The sequence below is a fragment of the Oryzias melastigma genome, linkage group LG23 (genome assembly GCF_002922805.2).
Source record: "Oryzias melastigma strain HK-1 linkage group LG23, ASM292280v2, whole genome shotgun sequence".
NCBI classification, from domain to species: Eukaryota; Metazoa; Chordata; class Actinopteri; order Beloniformes; family Adrianichthyidae; genus Oryzias; species Oryzias melastigma.
In genome coordinates, this window is record NC_050534.1 from 21,305,047 (window position 1) to 21,319,935 (window position 14,889).

The window sequence follows — 14,889 nt, forward strand, 5'->3', positions numbered from 1 at the left end:
TCACTTCCTGTTGTTTAACCTAAAACTGACTGGTGATGCATTCATGGACCAACAATCAAACGAGCCATTTTAGTGCTGCAGAAAAACTTTATGCACGTTCTTTGCTCATGTTAGTGCAGAAAACGGTGCGTTCATGAACTTTTCAACTCAGCTGGACTTTTTTTTTTTTTTTCTTAAATATACATTCCAGCAGTGAGGCGTTTACTGACATAAACAATGATGCATTCAATCACAGGCACTAATGAGCTCTTGGAGCAGAGCGGTCCTTAAAGGAAAGCTAAACGGTGATGAGTTTACTGACATCCCATTAAAGGGAATCTTTGAGAATGAAAATCCTTGTGGTGATGCGTTCACTGGCTTATTGACATTTTACTTTTAAGTCAAAAGGTGTTCTAAATTGCACTATTTTTAAATAGTGATGCATTCACTTCCCGTTGATTGACCTCACTACCTGCATCTCAGCTGCACTCACTGAAGTTTTGACTGGTGATGCATTCATGGACCAACACTCAAATGCACCGTTTTAGTGCCGTTCAAGATTCAAAAACTTTATGGACATTTTTCTGTTCAAATTGATTTTTATTAACTATAGTGCAGAAAATGGTGCGTTCATGAACACACCAGTACTGTTAGACTAACTTTTTAAAGAATTGGGTTCCAGCAGTGAGGCGTTTACTTACACATAAACAATGATGCGTTCAATGACAGGCACTTAATGACCTTTTTGAGCTTTAAGGAAAACTAAATGGTGATGAGTTTACTGACATTCCATGAATCTAAAATAAAATACTCAATGATGCATTCACTGACTGCTGTTCTAATGAGTTCAGGTTCTTTTTTTCTAAAATTGTCCAAACTGAAGAAAGGTTTTTTAATTTGACTCCCAGTGAGACCATGGTAACAGTGATGCCTTCAGGGTCAGAGAAGAACATAATGATGTAGTTTCACAAACGACTTGAATGCTAATTTATTCAGTTTATTTATATTATAAATACAACACATTGATACAATCCATTTGGCTATATGAGCTCAGCTTCCGGAAGCTTGGTGTTCAAATACAGCAACACTAACAGACAAGAACCGTTTCCGTTATCATCAAACACGAACCTCCCTTCCTTTAAGATGCACCAACATGTGATGATGCTACATGCCAAGTACACAATCCTATACATCAAAGTGCAATGTCACAATGGGTTAATGCTAAGATTCATAATCTACGAAACACTTCATGATAATTTCATTCGGAGTGCTGCTGCTCTTCGTTCAGGACATGCGGATGTGAATTCCCAAAAAAGACAAAGATTAAAAAAAAAGGCACTTTCACATTCGTTCACGCACACACACGCTGGTTTCTATATCTCTATGGGGACACACATTTTTAAAAGACATTCTTAAGACCTTTCCTTTGATGTAAATGATAACAAATGAAAGTAAAAACAAACCCCACACTTTTTACACTTCATTTAACCCTTAAAGGTTCAAAGGGCTCGAGGACTTGAGGTCATCACGTCTCGATGAGATGTCCTGGTCCCCATCATGATATAAAAACGCACACAATCATGCCTTTATATAGTTGTTTGTTTTTGTTTATCACTATGATACATTCCACCCATCTTTATAACTTTGTTTATTTTAGGCGTAACTAGTACACATTTCAATGAAATACAATGGAAAATGTTTATTTTTTTATTTTACTTGGCACTGTTACTATGATTATGTCCATATTAGGTATGAAAACCTAATTAACAACCAGTTTGTGTTAACTTAGCCATACAATTATGGCTACATTAGCATTAGTAGGCGATGCTAGCTCACAATAGGAGAAGCTACTGCAAACTATTCTCAGAATTATGAGTTATACTAACTTTTATTTTGACATGTTTTAACATTTAATTGTTGAATTTAAATTTAGTTACTTAAAGTAACTTAATGCAGTGATTGCTAGTAAAAAAAACAAAAAAAAAAAAAACCTCAGGGATGTTACTTTAATCGAGTAATGCTAGCCAAATTAGCATGCTATGTTAGCTCCAGCTACAGCCAAACCACCACAACGCCCTCTAGTATTTGATAATGTGATTACAGAGCAATGCTAGCCGTATTATATATGAGGGGGGTTGTACTTTTTTGGCGATATATCTCAATACTTTTTCAGTGATATATCATAATACTTATTTTGCGATATATCGCGATACTTTTTTAGCAATATATCTCGATACTTATTCAGTTATATAATGCGATACTTATATGGTGATATATCGTAATATTTATTTGGGGACGTATCTCGATACTTATTCTGTGATATATCGCAATACTCATTTCGCGATATATCGCAATACTTATTTCGCGATGTATCGCAATACATATTTGCTGATACATCTCAAAACTTATTCAGTTATATATTGCGATACTTATATGGGGATATATCGCAATACTTATTTCGCGATATACCGCAATACTTATTTGGCGATGTATCGCTGTACATTGGGATACTTGTATTGATTTAGAATGCCGACATGGCAATATTGAATTGATTATTTATGAGCATCCTTCAGCGTGTTGCCTTTGTTTTCCACTTTCCACTTCTAAAAAATATTTTAAGAATGTTAATTTCAATTCCTGATTAATATTTAAACATACTTTTTTTAAGTCATACTCTTAATAAAAAGAGTTTAAAATTGTTTAGGTTCAGTCTTGGGATATATCGTGATACATATTACATCGTGAGCTGGATATCGCGATATGCATCGTATCGCCAGACTCTTTCCAATACAAACGTCTATATTCTACAGTCGTCCATTTTGGTCCTCACAACTATATAAAGACATGAACACAGAAGCTCATCCATAGCCCAGTTCAGCACATCATATGTAGTTTTAGTCTCACAGCCCGGTGGGAGGCCACATTCAGTGTGCTGTTCAAGTCTTTTTTTTTTTTTGGGCGTATACACACAAAGCCCCACCCTGTTAGCTTATTGTGATTTAAGGTTAACTAGTGACTAGTGTAACAAGCAGGTAAACCTTTATTTTGGCACACATAAAAGTGGCATGCTTTTTTTGCACTTGTACCGTCGTCCCAACTTGCACTCACGTGTTCTGGCACTCAAGGCAGGCATGAATTATCTATGGTCTATCACTATTTTAGTGGTTCTGCACGTACAACGGAGCAGAACAAAGGGTAGGCAAGCAGGATGCACACTCACTCCCAACCCACTCACGCAAACAAACGGCAACTAAATCATACATCGCCACTGTCCCAGAAAGAGCTTCCCCCTCCGGTGTGAAGCCGTGTTCTGGGTCCAACACAAGAAGGCTGTTAAAAAGTGAGCCGTCTGCTCACAGACATTCAATAAGATGGCTGAACAGTCATTAAAAGCTGAAAACATTCATTAAAAACCTGGACGTTGGTCAAATGAGTTCTCTGTCACTGACGACCTCAAGAGGCGTTTGAGGACCGAGTGAGCTTAGCAGCTGAACCGAGTGAAAAAAAGAACAGAAAAGTCATCGTAAGCCACAAAAACGTCGCCGGGCCGCCGGCGCCGCTGCCTTCAGCGACCCAGTGGAGACGGCAGCCAATCGGTGATAGGTCCTTTAGCTAGAGCGAGTCTATCTTCATGACAGTACATCCAACATTCATGTCACTGAATCTACATTTACTGGAGCTGGCGGCTCTCTCCTACAGGACAGGAAGCTCCGCCCCCTGTTGTTGTACAACAGCAGTTCTTTTAGCTATCCTTTGATAATGCTTGAATACATGGAGAAAGTAAACTCCTACACACCAAGAGAGTACACACCAACCTAACGACACATAAATATCATGGCATATCATATCATGTCATAGATTAAATTTTATTACTACATTAAAAGCCTTTTCGTCGCTCTACCGTTTCTACCCTCATGTTGATTAGAACCAGTACCCTGATCTCCTCTTCTGGCCCATTTTTGGCCCGGGTAGGCCTGATTTGGCCTTCTGCTGGCCGGGTTAGACTCACATGGTGCAGGATTTGTCTACGGGCGGGGGCAGAGGTGGGGTGCTGCTCTTAGGCGGGACGATGGGTTTGGGCCTCAGTGCAGGGGGGCGCAGCGGAGTCCCAATGCGGGAAGCCGCCACAGGCTTGAAGGAGCCCAGGGCGTCAGGGGAGGGGTTGGCGGGTCTGGGGGGTCCAGGCGGGGGTCCGGGGAGTGGACTGATGGGGCTCATGGGGCTGAGGGGGCTCGGGGTGCCTGGAGTCCCGGGGGTACCGGGAGTTCCGGGGGTGCCGGGGGTTCCAGGCGTGCCGGGGGTGCTGGGAGTACTGTGGGGGCTGGGAGACTCGGAGGAGCAGGTGGTAACCGGGCCGTTCTTCACCTGCTCCAGGGTATCCAGAACCACGTCCGGGGCGGGCCGACACCCCTGCCGCTCCAGCTGCCGCAGCTCACCGAGAGCCACAGTCACCGTCTCCTCGATGTCCTGGGGGGGAACATTTTCAGTTTTTTCTTATTATTGTTCCTGAGTCCTCGTACAATAAAGTTTTAAGTTTTGAAGCTAATTTAAAACATTATAATTCACCCTAAAGTGGATAGAACATATTAAAAGTCTTATTTACTTCACTTCCACATTAAACATTTACCACCAATTAGTGATATAATGAAAAAAATTATCTTTTTAATTCTATATTTAAAAAAAAAATTTTTGGTATATTAATCACTTTTTACTCACAATTTAACAAGTTTAAAGAGCTAAATCATTGACCCACTAACCACAAACGTATAGATGTGAATCTGTTCACCTGTGATTTTTTAGGTACCTGAGGCTAAAGCTGACTTAGAATATTATGGGAATGCATATTTTACTGTGTCTTTTGGCTGAAAAGTCAATAAATGGCACATTTAAACAAAATACACAACAATAATTAAAGTAGAAACAAAGCAGATGGTAAAGAAACACTTTGACGTCAACCACTTTTAAACACCACAGAAGAAGACGGAGGAGGTACTGAAAATGGCGGACTCTCCTTCTGGATTCCCTCTTGCAAAAGAAAAAAAGATTGTTTCTGATCCAGTGTCAGGTGACTACAAACACCTTAAAGGTAAGTTGGAACGTTGGGTAGAAAGAAGAAGAACTGACTGTTTTAACTGTAAACATTTTAGGCAAACGTGACTAAACTGGTTTGCTAACTCAGATCAAACTTGACCAGCATCCACCCAGCTAACTATATAACTAGAGGAATGTGTTTGTAAATGTCTTGGACTTTGAGCAGTTCAATAAATGGATCGAAATAAGAAACAAATTATAAAAAGGCTTTTGAGAGGAAATGTTTGCAGATTTAGGTTCTAACTGTTGACCTGTTGGCTAACTGTTGACCTGTTGGCTAACTGTTGACCTGTTGGCTAACTGTTGACCTGTAACTATTGGCTAACTGTTGACCTGTTGGCTAACTTTGACTCAGCGAAGGAAGCTTTTTCTGGCCCATTCAGACTCTACTTTTTAGGCACGTCTGTTTTCTAATTTATTTAATTTACATTTTTTCCCCTCAAATTCAATTTCCCCTTCTTTCTAAGTTAGTAGTTAGTCCTAACCAGCTGTAACTGCTTGGTTCTGGCCAACTGTAGTTTTCATTTCTGGAAGCTTCTGTGTTTGTTTTTTAAATGTGAAGAAAAGGAACATGGAATTATGGGAAGCTGGAACTCAGGCCTTCTCTATAGCCCCACCATTACTATCAGTGACCTAGATTTGAATTTTACACAGGCTCTCTCACTTTTTTTCAATGGAAAATATGACCTCACTCATTTGAAGAATCAAAAACCTAATAAAATACTAACATTTCATGAATATTATGAATCCACTATGTTTTGATAATGATAACTCAGAAGATTTCTAAATAAAATAATTTAAATACTAAAAAAAATCCTTAATAAATGTGTTAATCATTCAAATCCATTCATTGTGGTCTATATTCACCAATCTAGTGTCGATGCACACTGTTTTTATTGCAGAGAATCATGGGAAATTTCCAGGGAACTGCATTTTCGCCTTAAATAGTGGACTATGTATTTTGTAAAGCTGTTTTCTCGCCGTGTTCCATCAGTGGTGTTCCACGCGTCCGTCAGCGTACCTGAGCCAGAGCGTCCGGGTCCATCGCTCTTGATCGGAGAGAGTCGCTGAAGCCGTGCTGCCCGCTGCAGGAGCGCCGAATGGGCGTGTCCTCCGGCTTCCTAAACGAGTCGTGTCGGCTCACCGTCATGGTCACGGCGGTGGAGCGGCGCCGGCGCTCTGGGCTGTCGAGGGGCGGGGTCATGCCCTGACTCCTGCCCAGCAGCAGGTCTCTGGGGCTGAAGTGACCCGTCACTGGGGGGGAGCTCCGCTCCATCACCCCCCCGTTGCCGTGGTTATCGTTGGAGCGGCAGAGAGGGCGGCGGAACAGACCGTCAGTTCGCTTCCTTCGGTGACTGTCGGCGGAGAGTTGAACCAGGATTAGTCCACCATTGTTTTTATGAGAGAAATGATCCTGTTTAACGTCAGGTTAAAATTTAAAAAGATCTTTAATCCAAATCTTTAAGTTGTTTCAAACATTTGTTGATCCAATAACACAATTTTATATAATTCAGATCAAACACTAGAACACAATCAGTTCAAAGTGCAAGAGATGACCTTTATATTAATAATAATTGATAACAATTTATATTTTTGAGTTTGGATTGCGGTTGTCATGGCAGACGATGTGATTGACAGGCTGCAGTGGGCTGAGTTTCCCGCTCTTATTTTGGTGGGACAATCGCTCCACAGACGGAGCTCTTTAGGTTGTGATCATCCTCCATACAATCATTCACATTCTAAAGCCAGCGAATTATAACTGGAGTAACATTTCCTTCAAAAATTCAACATCATTTCACCAAACCAACAGAATAATTATCTTTACGGTATTTAAAAAAATGTTTTCAGTTAATGAATCGTGATTTTATGAATTAAACTTCCATATTTTTTCAGTTTCTATCACATGTTATTGGGGCTGCCACGACAAGTCGACTAATCGACTAATTTAATAGTCGATTCCTTTATAATATATGGAGTCAGAGAGTACTAAAGTTGAAAGTTACAATGACATTCTGCTAGATTTTGGACTATTTTGGCATTTATTACGTTTTTTTAGGCTAAAATGAACTTTAGCTAATATTTTAGCTGCATGCTAGCTGTTATGGAAGAAGATAATCGCTGATTAGCCAAAAAAACTAAAATAATCATTTGTAGCAGCCCTACTTGTTATAGTATTTTCCAAAAAGAAATGTTAATCTTGAACGTAAATGTGTTCCAATAAGCTGATATGAAATCCCATTCAACAGAGAATGATGAGTGGGTTCAGAGTGTTAGCAGTCAGCTCTTCTCTGCCTTCAGTTAATTATGGTTTTCCTGCAGGTCTTAAGCTCTCTGTCAGATTTATTTGCTGCACAATCACCTTAAGAAGCTAAACTTCAGATTAATCTGAACTCTAATCACTCCACTATAAAGCTGAAAGAGATAAATGACCGCGAGGTTTTGTTTTGGTGCTAAACTTCTTGGAGACAGATCTTAAACCTCTCATGATGGGTGCAGGACTCTTGGTGCTCCACAGACCTGTTGTAGTTGTCCGGCGGTCGGATGTCGGTGGGCGAGCTCAGCTCGCTCCGGGACCGCTTGTCCTCAGTGCTGCTGCTCCCTCCATCACTGTCAGCCTTCTGACTGAGCGTGTCGGACATGGAGTCGGTCCTGAGGAGACAAACCTCAGCGTGACTGCTGAGCTCCCAGAGGAGGACAAACTCCAACATCATCGATGTGTAAAACAGCTGGATTACTCCAGAAGAGGACCTCCTCTTCCTGTTTGAAAATGTGAATTTTTGAACAAACACAGTTTGAAGATGCGTTATGATTATCATCTGATTTGTGTATGTGTAATTCTTGATTTTTAACTCATATAATACATTTTGTGTGTAACTGTGTGTACTAGCAAATGTGCATTTACATGTAAAAAAGTTACAAATATAATTTCCACACGCACAATTTAAAATTAGAGCATCTTAAAACTAACTACACACACAAATCCTTAAAAAGTACACACAAATCGCCTGATATACTCACACAAAACTGCATTTATTTTTTATTTCTCCATGAACTTTTGGGTAACATCCTGATGTCCGCCTGTCACTCAGACTAATATTTATGGAGAGAATATAGTCTCATCCGATTTGTGCTTCATTCTTTATTTGTTTGTCATTCAGTTGTTTTTGTGCATAACTGTGTGTTCTTGCAACTGTGTATTCACATGTACAAAAATTACAAAATGCAAAAAATAAACAATTTACACGCGCACAACTTTAAATCACACTAACTACACAAACATCTTGAAAAGGACACACATATTACCTGAAACACACACACAAAATATTGACGCACAAATCTGATGTGAGACTCTCACGTCTGTGTAAGTGATGTGTTTAAATGCTGCTAGAATGCTGGGTCATCAGAGTTTTCTTATCTTTGAACATTTTCCCACTTTCTTCAACAGAAATCCCAGATAATTAATACAAAAAGTCTAAATATAAATTTTAAACACTCAACCCTAAAGTTTCTCTATTTTCAGAGCTTCCCTCCACGAGTCTCTGAGATGTGAGGAGTCTAACATCAATGCAGTTTTGTGTGCGTATCAGGTGATTTGTGTGTACTTTGTGTGTGTAGTTAGTTTTAAGCTGCTGTAATTTAAAGTTATATAAATTATATATTTTTGTATTTTGTAATTTTTGTACACGTGAAAACACAATTGTAAGTACATAAAATGAAGCAAAAAATATATTTATGAGTTACAAATCAAGAATTACACACATATCGGATGAGTCTACTTTCTCTCCATAAGATGATCACATTTTACAATCCACAGAAGCATCAAACCAAACACTTGAGCCCATTTCTGATCATTATAACGACATTTGGAGGAGACATCATTCACATTGCAGCGTTTTCACACCGTGTTGTGTTTTTGGTTTTGGATGAGTACAAACCATCTGGGGCTGTGCACTCGCCTGTCCTTCACCACGATGTACTGATGAGGCACCAGGCCGCGGCTGCCGTTGTGTCGGCCCTCCCACCAGTCATGTGACGCGCGCTGGAAGAGCTGCAGGGACGCTCCCTTCTTAAAGGAGAGCTCCCGGCCCGAGCGGCCCACGTAGTCGAAGCGGGCCACCGCCTCCACCGCCTCGCCCTCTGTGGGGAAGGAGAGGAGGAGGGAGAACTTTAACCTGCCATTCAGCCGCAGAGCGCCGCAGCGAGCCTTTCTATTAACTGGGATAAAGAGGTGAATGAGACGAGGCGGGTGGGTGTGGAGAGAGAAGGAGGAAATGGGGTGATGTCTCCATGGTTGCAGTTGCTGTGGCAACGCCACTCCACCAGGAAGAAGCACAGCAGGAGAGTGGGCGATGGTGTGAAGGTCGAGGGTCAGCCGTACCCTCGTCGCTGGTCTGGGTCTCTGTGCCGGCGTCGGGTTCGGCTTCCTCCAGCGCTCCGGGCTCGCTGAACGGACTCTCGCTGCGGGAGGAAGAGGAAGAGGAGGAAGGAGTCAGGAAGCAGAACGTTCATTCAGATCGGAACAAAGACGAGGCCGCTCCGCCTGGAGACGCTGACAGACACGGCAGTGCCAGGATTTCTTCACACCCAGATCTGACAGCTCTGAAACCAGTCGCTCATTCATCACACGGATGAGCAGCACGGACTCCACCCTTCGGATGGAAATCACCATTTTCACTTTTAAATCCATGAGATTTCAGCAGGTGTTACTATTGGCTCCTGTCAACGGAAAAAACGAGGATTATGAATGTAACCTTCCTAAAAGAGCGCCAAAATGGGACATAATTGTTGAGTTACAACATTTTAATCTATTTTGCTACATTTTATTTCATTTTGCTAATTTTTACTGCATTTCACTACATTTCACTGAACTTTGCAAAATTGAATTTAGCAAGATTTTGTTACACTTGTTTTTATTTTTAGCAACATTTTGCTATATTTTATTAAAGTTTGTAACATTTTGCTGCATTTTATTGCATTTTACAAGCAACACTTTTCTACATTTTACTCTATTTTGCAACATTTTGTCAGATTTCGAATCTCGAATCTTGAATTTTATTGCATTTTGAAACATTTTACGGTATTTAGCTACATTTTGCCACAATTTATTGTTTTTTGGAACATTTTGCTACATTTTTTTAAATTTTTTAGCAACAACTGACTATATTTTATTGAATTTTGTAACATTTTGCTTCATTTTATCACATTTTGTAACATTTTGCCACATTTTATTATTTTTAGCAACTTTTTGCTATATTTTATTGAAGTTTGGAACATTTTGCTACATTTTATTGGATTTCGCAAGCAACACTTTTCTACATTTTACCATATTTTGCACCATTTTGTCAGATTTCTAATCTTGAATCTTGAATTTTATTGCATTTTGCAACATTTTTTTATTTTTAGCAACATTTTGCTATATTTTATTGCATTTTGGAACATTTTTCTGTATTTCGCTATATTTCACTGAACTTTGCAACATTTCGCTAGATTATATTGAATTTTTCAATATGTTCCACATTTTTCTTTATTTTATTGCAGAGTAAATCCTTACAGATTAAAAGCTTTTTGTCGAACATTCAAACTCAGTGAAGTTCATGGAACATTAGAACTCATAGTAAAGTTTCACATTAATCTGTGTTTTTGTAGCTTTTAGATGATAAGTTAAATCAACATTTTTTTTTAACAAAATAGGTAATTAAAGACCACAGTCCTAATATAAAAGGACCTGCAGATGCTCATTTCCTGTCAGAAATGGCCTCAGAGTGTCTCAGGTTGTTTTCCTCCCGAACTTGAGTCTAAAGTGGGAGGGGCGTCCAGTTTTATTGTTAAGTCAATGAACAGACGTGGTTAGCGGTCCTGGAGTGTGTTTTCACCATCAGTTAGACAATAGACAGTAAATTTTATGGATCCCAAGGGAAAGTGGTGGTAGAGAAACACATCCAAAGACAAGTTACCCAGAGGGCAGCAGCCGGGCTAATGGGTCAGAAAGACACATGAGGGAGGGGTGGATACGATGTCAAAGATCGAGTATCTTCAGCCTGTTGCAGTACAAACGACAGATTGAAGTACAATCGACATTTGAGCAACGTTGAGTAACCATGACGACAGACCAACACTCTCAGCGCCCCCATCTTTTTGTGTTTTTTGGAGTTGCGGCCCGATTCTCTAGCGGTCGCACATTACAGGTAGCAAGAAAATGTTGTTGCAAGGTACAAATCTTCCCCCGAGATGCAACGTTTCCACAAGCTTTGTGTTGTGTCAACCAATCAGGGACTCAGCTTTGGCCCGGGACATGCTGATGTTGTGATCAGTGGTTGGAGCTTAAAACCAACAAGGAGAAGCTGATTGTTGCTGTTTGTTCTCCTCCTGATCTTTGACATATTTCTTATTCGTATGGAGACAAAAATAGAAAAAAACTCAAATTTTACTCTTATTGTTTTCCTCCTCTTTTGTTGCTGGACAGCAAGTGGTCAAACTGGGTCACAGAGAGACGGAAGAACCACAGAGAGCACCATCGTCCAGACAGTTGGTGAAGTTCACCGTACTGAGAGTCCCTGGATGATCTCATGAACGTAGACGTGATTACTGATGCTTTTGGAGAACTCTTCAGAATAAATAAACCTGATCTCCAAACATTATCCGTGGCCTCCATAATGTATCGGCTCCTCCCACATGTATCAAGTTTATAACCACACTCCAATGCAGCATGAGCGCGGTGAAGGTGCTCCTCACCAGTACTGGTCTCCCGTCATGCATTTCTCATAAACGGGTCCGGGCAGCTCCTTGGTGTGCGGGAAGATGTTGTCGTGGTGCAGGATGACCGTTTTGATGACCTCGTTCACGTGCGCCTGGCAGGCCACCTGGTCCAGCGTGTCCGGCGTGGGCAGGAGGGTGGGGCCAAAGACGATGGCCAGGTTTCCGGCATCCATCATGTTCTCATCGCTGTACTGGGAGAGACTGCGGAAAAGAGACGTCACGCACACGAGAAAACACAATATATTTAGTGCACAATGAAAGTCTGTGGACATGTTCATGTAGTTTCCTTGGCAACTGATGTTTACCCACTGATAAATCCTCCATCCTTCAAATGGCTTCATTAATTTATGTGTGGTTACCATAGAAACCATTGTGAGTGAGGAGATTTGTTTTAACTAACAAACATCTGAGGCAGAAGTTTGTCTCATTAGGAAGTTTCAAACCATGTTCTGACTGCAGTCATTTATATTTTAACATTGTGATGCGCACCTGGCCGTCGGGGGAGGGGAATACTACGATTTTGGAGCACTTGGTGTCCCCTCCCCCGCCGCGTGACAAACAGAAAAACATATGAGGAACTATTGAAAGCTGAAAACACGAGCGCTGTTACTTGTTCACTTTTTAAATAATTGTTCAAATTTAAATAATTCATTTTGTAATCTTTATAGAAAAAAATAATACTAAAACATTTTAAAAAGTAGATGTATAGCATTACCTGCGATAATGCTAGTTAGCCAAAACCGTTAGCATGTAGCCAAAATATAAGCGAAAAGCCAAATTAGCCACAAAAAAAACAGAAAAATTGCCAAAATTACCCAAAGCAGCTAGCATGTAGCTGAAATATTAGCTAAATGCCAACTTAGCTACAAAGAAAAAAATGGTAAAATGTCTAATTTAGCTAAAACAGCTAGCATAAAAAACAGAAAAAAACCTGAAGTAGCCAAAACAGCTAGCATATTCCGGAAATACAAGCTAAATGCCAAATTAGCCTACAATTAGCATTAGCCGTCCTATGGGAAATTCCATTATATGTTAGGCTCAATCAAGCTAGCGGACTTTAGCTTTAACGTGCTAAATCGATCTATATTTTTATGAATCTATTATTGATCTGTTAAGCTTAAATCGATTCAAATTGATTGATCGATTTGATCAACCCCGCCCTATCCAATACCGGAGGATAACGTACGTTTGTATTTTGATTTTTGAACAATCTAAGACAGTAAAATGGATACAGTTATGTCGGACATTTAATAATATATATTGTGCAAAATTTCCATTACAATAAGGTTTTTAATTTATGTAAAATAGTGTTAAACAGAGTTCAGTTGTCAGTTTTGCCGGTCTGGACCCGTAAACCGGAAGTAACTTTACACAGTTGCAGTGATTCTGTCTGACATCACCGTAAGAAGGGATTATTGCTGATGACCGATCATTTCTGGTTCCAACCAGTCAACGTCTCCGTTGTGAAAAAATGGCGACTGAATCAACTTCATTTGGTTGAAACCAGAAACAAATCATATTCTGTGGTGACTAACTCAACTACTACAGACAGGGGTCTCAAACTGGCGGCCCGCGGGCCATTTGCAGCCCCCAAGTTCATGTTTTGCCACAATATTAAAGTTCAATGGAATATCTTCTATGTGTCCTCACTTCTTTGATAGCTTTTTATGTTTCAGCTTAATGTTTAAAACTTTATAGTTGTTATTGTCGTTGGATCTGGTCGTCAGAAGAGTCCTTAGCAACAGTTGCTAGCGTTGTTAGCTGCTGTCGTTTCACATGCAGAAGATTTTCCTTGGTAGTACAAAGACATGAACATTTGTTCAGTAGACATAGACCAGGAGTCTGCAGCCTTTAACACTCAAAGAACCATTTGGTCCAGTTTCTTACAGATCAAAATCCAGTCACAGCCGGAAAGTTATCATTTAGAAAAATACACAATATCTATGTTTTTGTGATTAAAAAGAATTTATGAAATGTAGATTTGAAATATTACAATATTGAGTTGCAGCAAAATAATTTCAAAATAAAATGCAAGAGAGTCAAACATGTTGTTTTTTATCATTAGGATTTTGTTGCAACACCATTATTTGTCTTGTCTAACTTGAAGTAGCATCCAATTATTAAAAGAAAAAACATAAAAAAACAGTTTTTTATTCTTGTTTTTTAAGATAAGATTCACAAAATATATAATTCTAAACTATTTTAATAGTTTTAAATTGAATTTGTTAAAACCTTTAACCACTTTTGAGTAATTTACTAAAATATAAGAATTGTGGAGACTTTTATTTGACTAACATGACAATATAAACCCAAATTTAAAGAATATTTCTACAGAATTTCTATGACATCATTTTGCTCTGTGGTTCATTCAAAATCTAAACAGAAATAACTAATCGATCATTTATTTAAGTCATGAGGCCCCGGACCTGCAGGTTGCAGACCCCTGACATAGACGGTGGACCAAAGACATATTTTTGGCACAAATGGAACCCCGTACGGCCCAGCCTCAGTCAGACTCCGCCTTCATTGAGTTTGACAACGCTGACTTAAATCATCGCTGAATTTAGAGCAGAAAAAGCTCTTCCATGATAACAGTATTGAGTAGATTTAATCCCATAGCAGATTAACACTTGGTCTGCTGGATTAACTCTTGCTTTTGTTTGTTTGGCCTCTGGGGGTTTCAGGGGAAATCTGATGGAAGTGGAGTTTCAGGTGAAACACGACAGAAGTACTGATCTGATCTAATCAGTGTTTCTGTTCAAATCTGATGCCCCCAGATGATCGTCTCTGGAGGATTTAGCTCATAACTGCTAAATGTTTATAATTGTGGTTAAAGCTTTTTGTCGGCCGTAAGAGTGAAAAGCTCTGCTCAGAACTCCTGCTTTAATAACCTTGTGGCAAAATGAATTTCTTGGCTCCGCTAATAAGCGAAGCAATTATTGCGTCTGGTGGATCTCACACGCTCATCACACTTCCTGCTCACACCTCCCGCCCTGCTCTCTGCTTTCAGTCTATATTTATTTGAGAGGCTGCAAAAACAAAATGAGCTCCGACTTATCATCT

General features: G+C 39.8%; 1 protein-coding gene across 4 annotated transcripts in view; it reads right to left on the minus strand.

Moving 5' to 3' along the window:
* Window positions 1–939: 939 nt before the first annotated feature.
* srgap1b (SLIT-ROBO Rho GTPase activating protein 1b) overlaps window positions 940–14,889 on the minus strand; it is a 44,895-nt gene continuing 30,945 nt past the window's right edge. For 3 of the 4 annotated variants that reach the window (XM_024284628.2, XM_024284610.2, XM_024284635.2), the window contains 6 exons: window positions 11,803–12,027; window positions 9,449–9,528; window positions 9,006–9,207; window positions 7,588–7,719; window positions 6,092–6,425; window positions 940–4,446 (listed from right to left, as the gene is read on the minus strand). In XM_024284628.2, the coding sequence (XP_024140396.1) occupies window positions 3,985–4,446; window positions 6,092–6,425; window positions 7,588–7,719; window positions 9,006–9,207; window positions 9,449–9,528; window positions 11,803–12,027 (1,435 nt within the window). In that variant the 3' untranslated portion in view covers window positions 940–3,984. The remainder of the gene's footprint in view (window positions 4,447–6,091; window positions 6,426–7,587; window positions 7,720–9,005; window positions 9,208–9,448; window positions 9,529–11,802; window positions 12,028–14,889) is intronic. The other variant, XM_024284620.2, reaches the window with a different exon arrangement.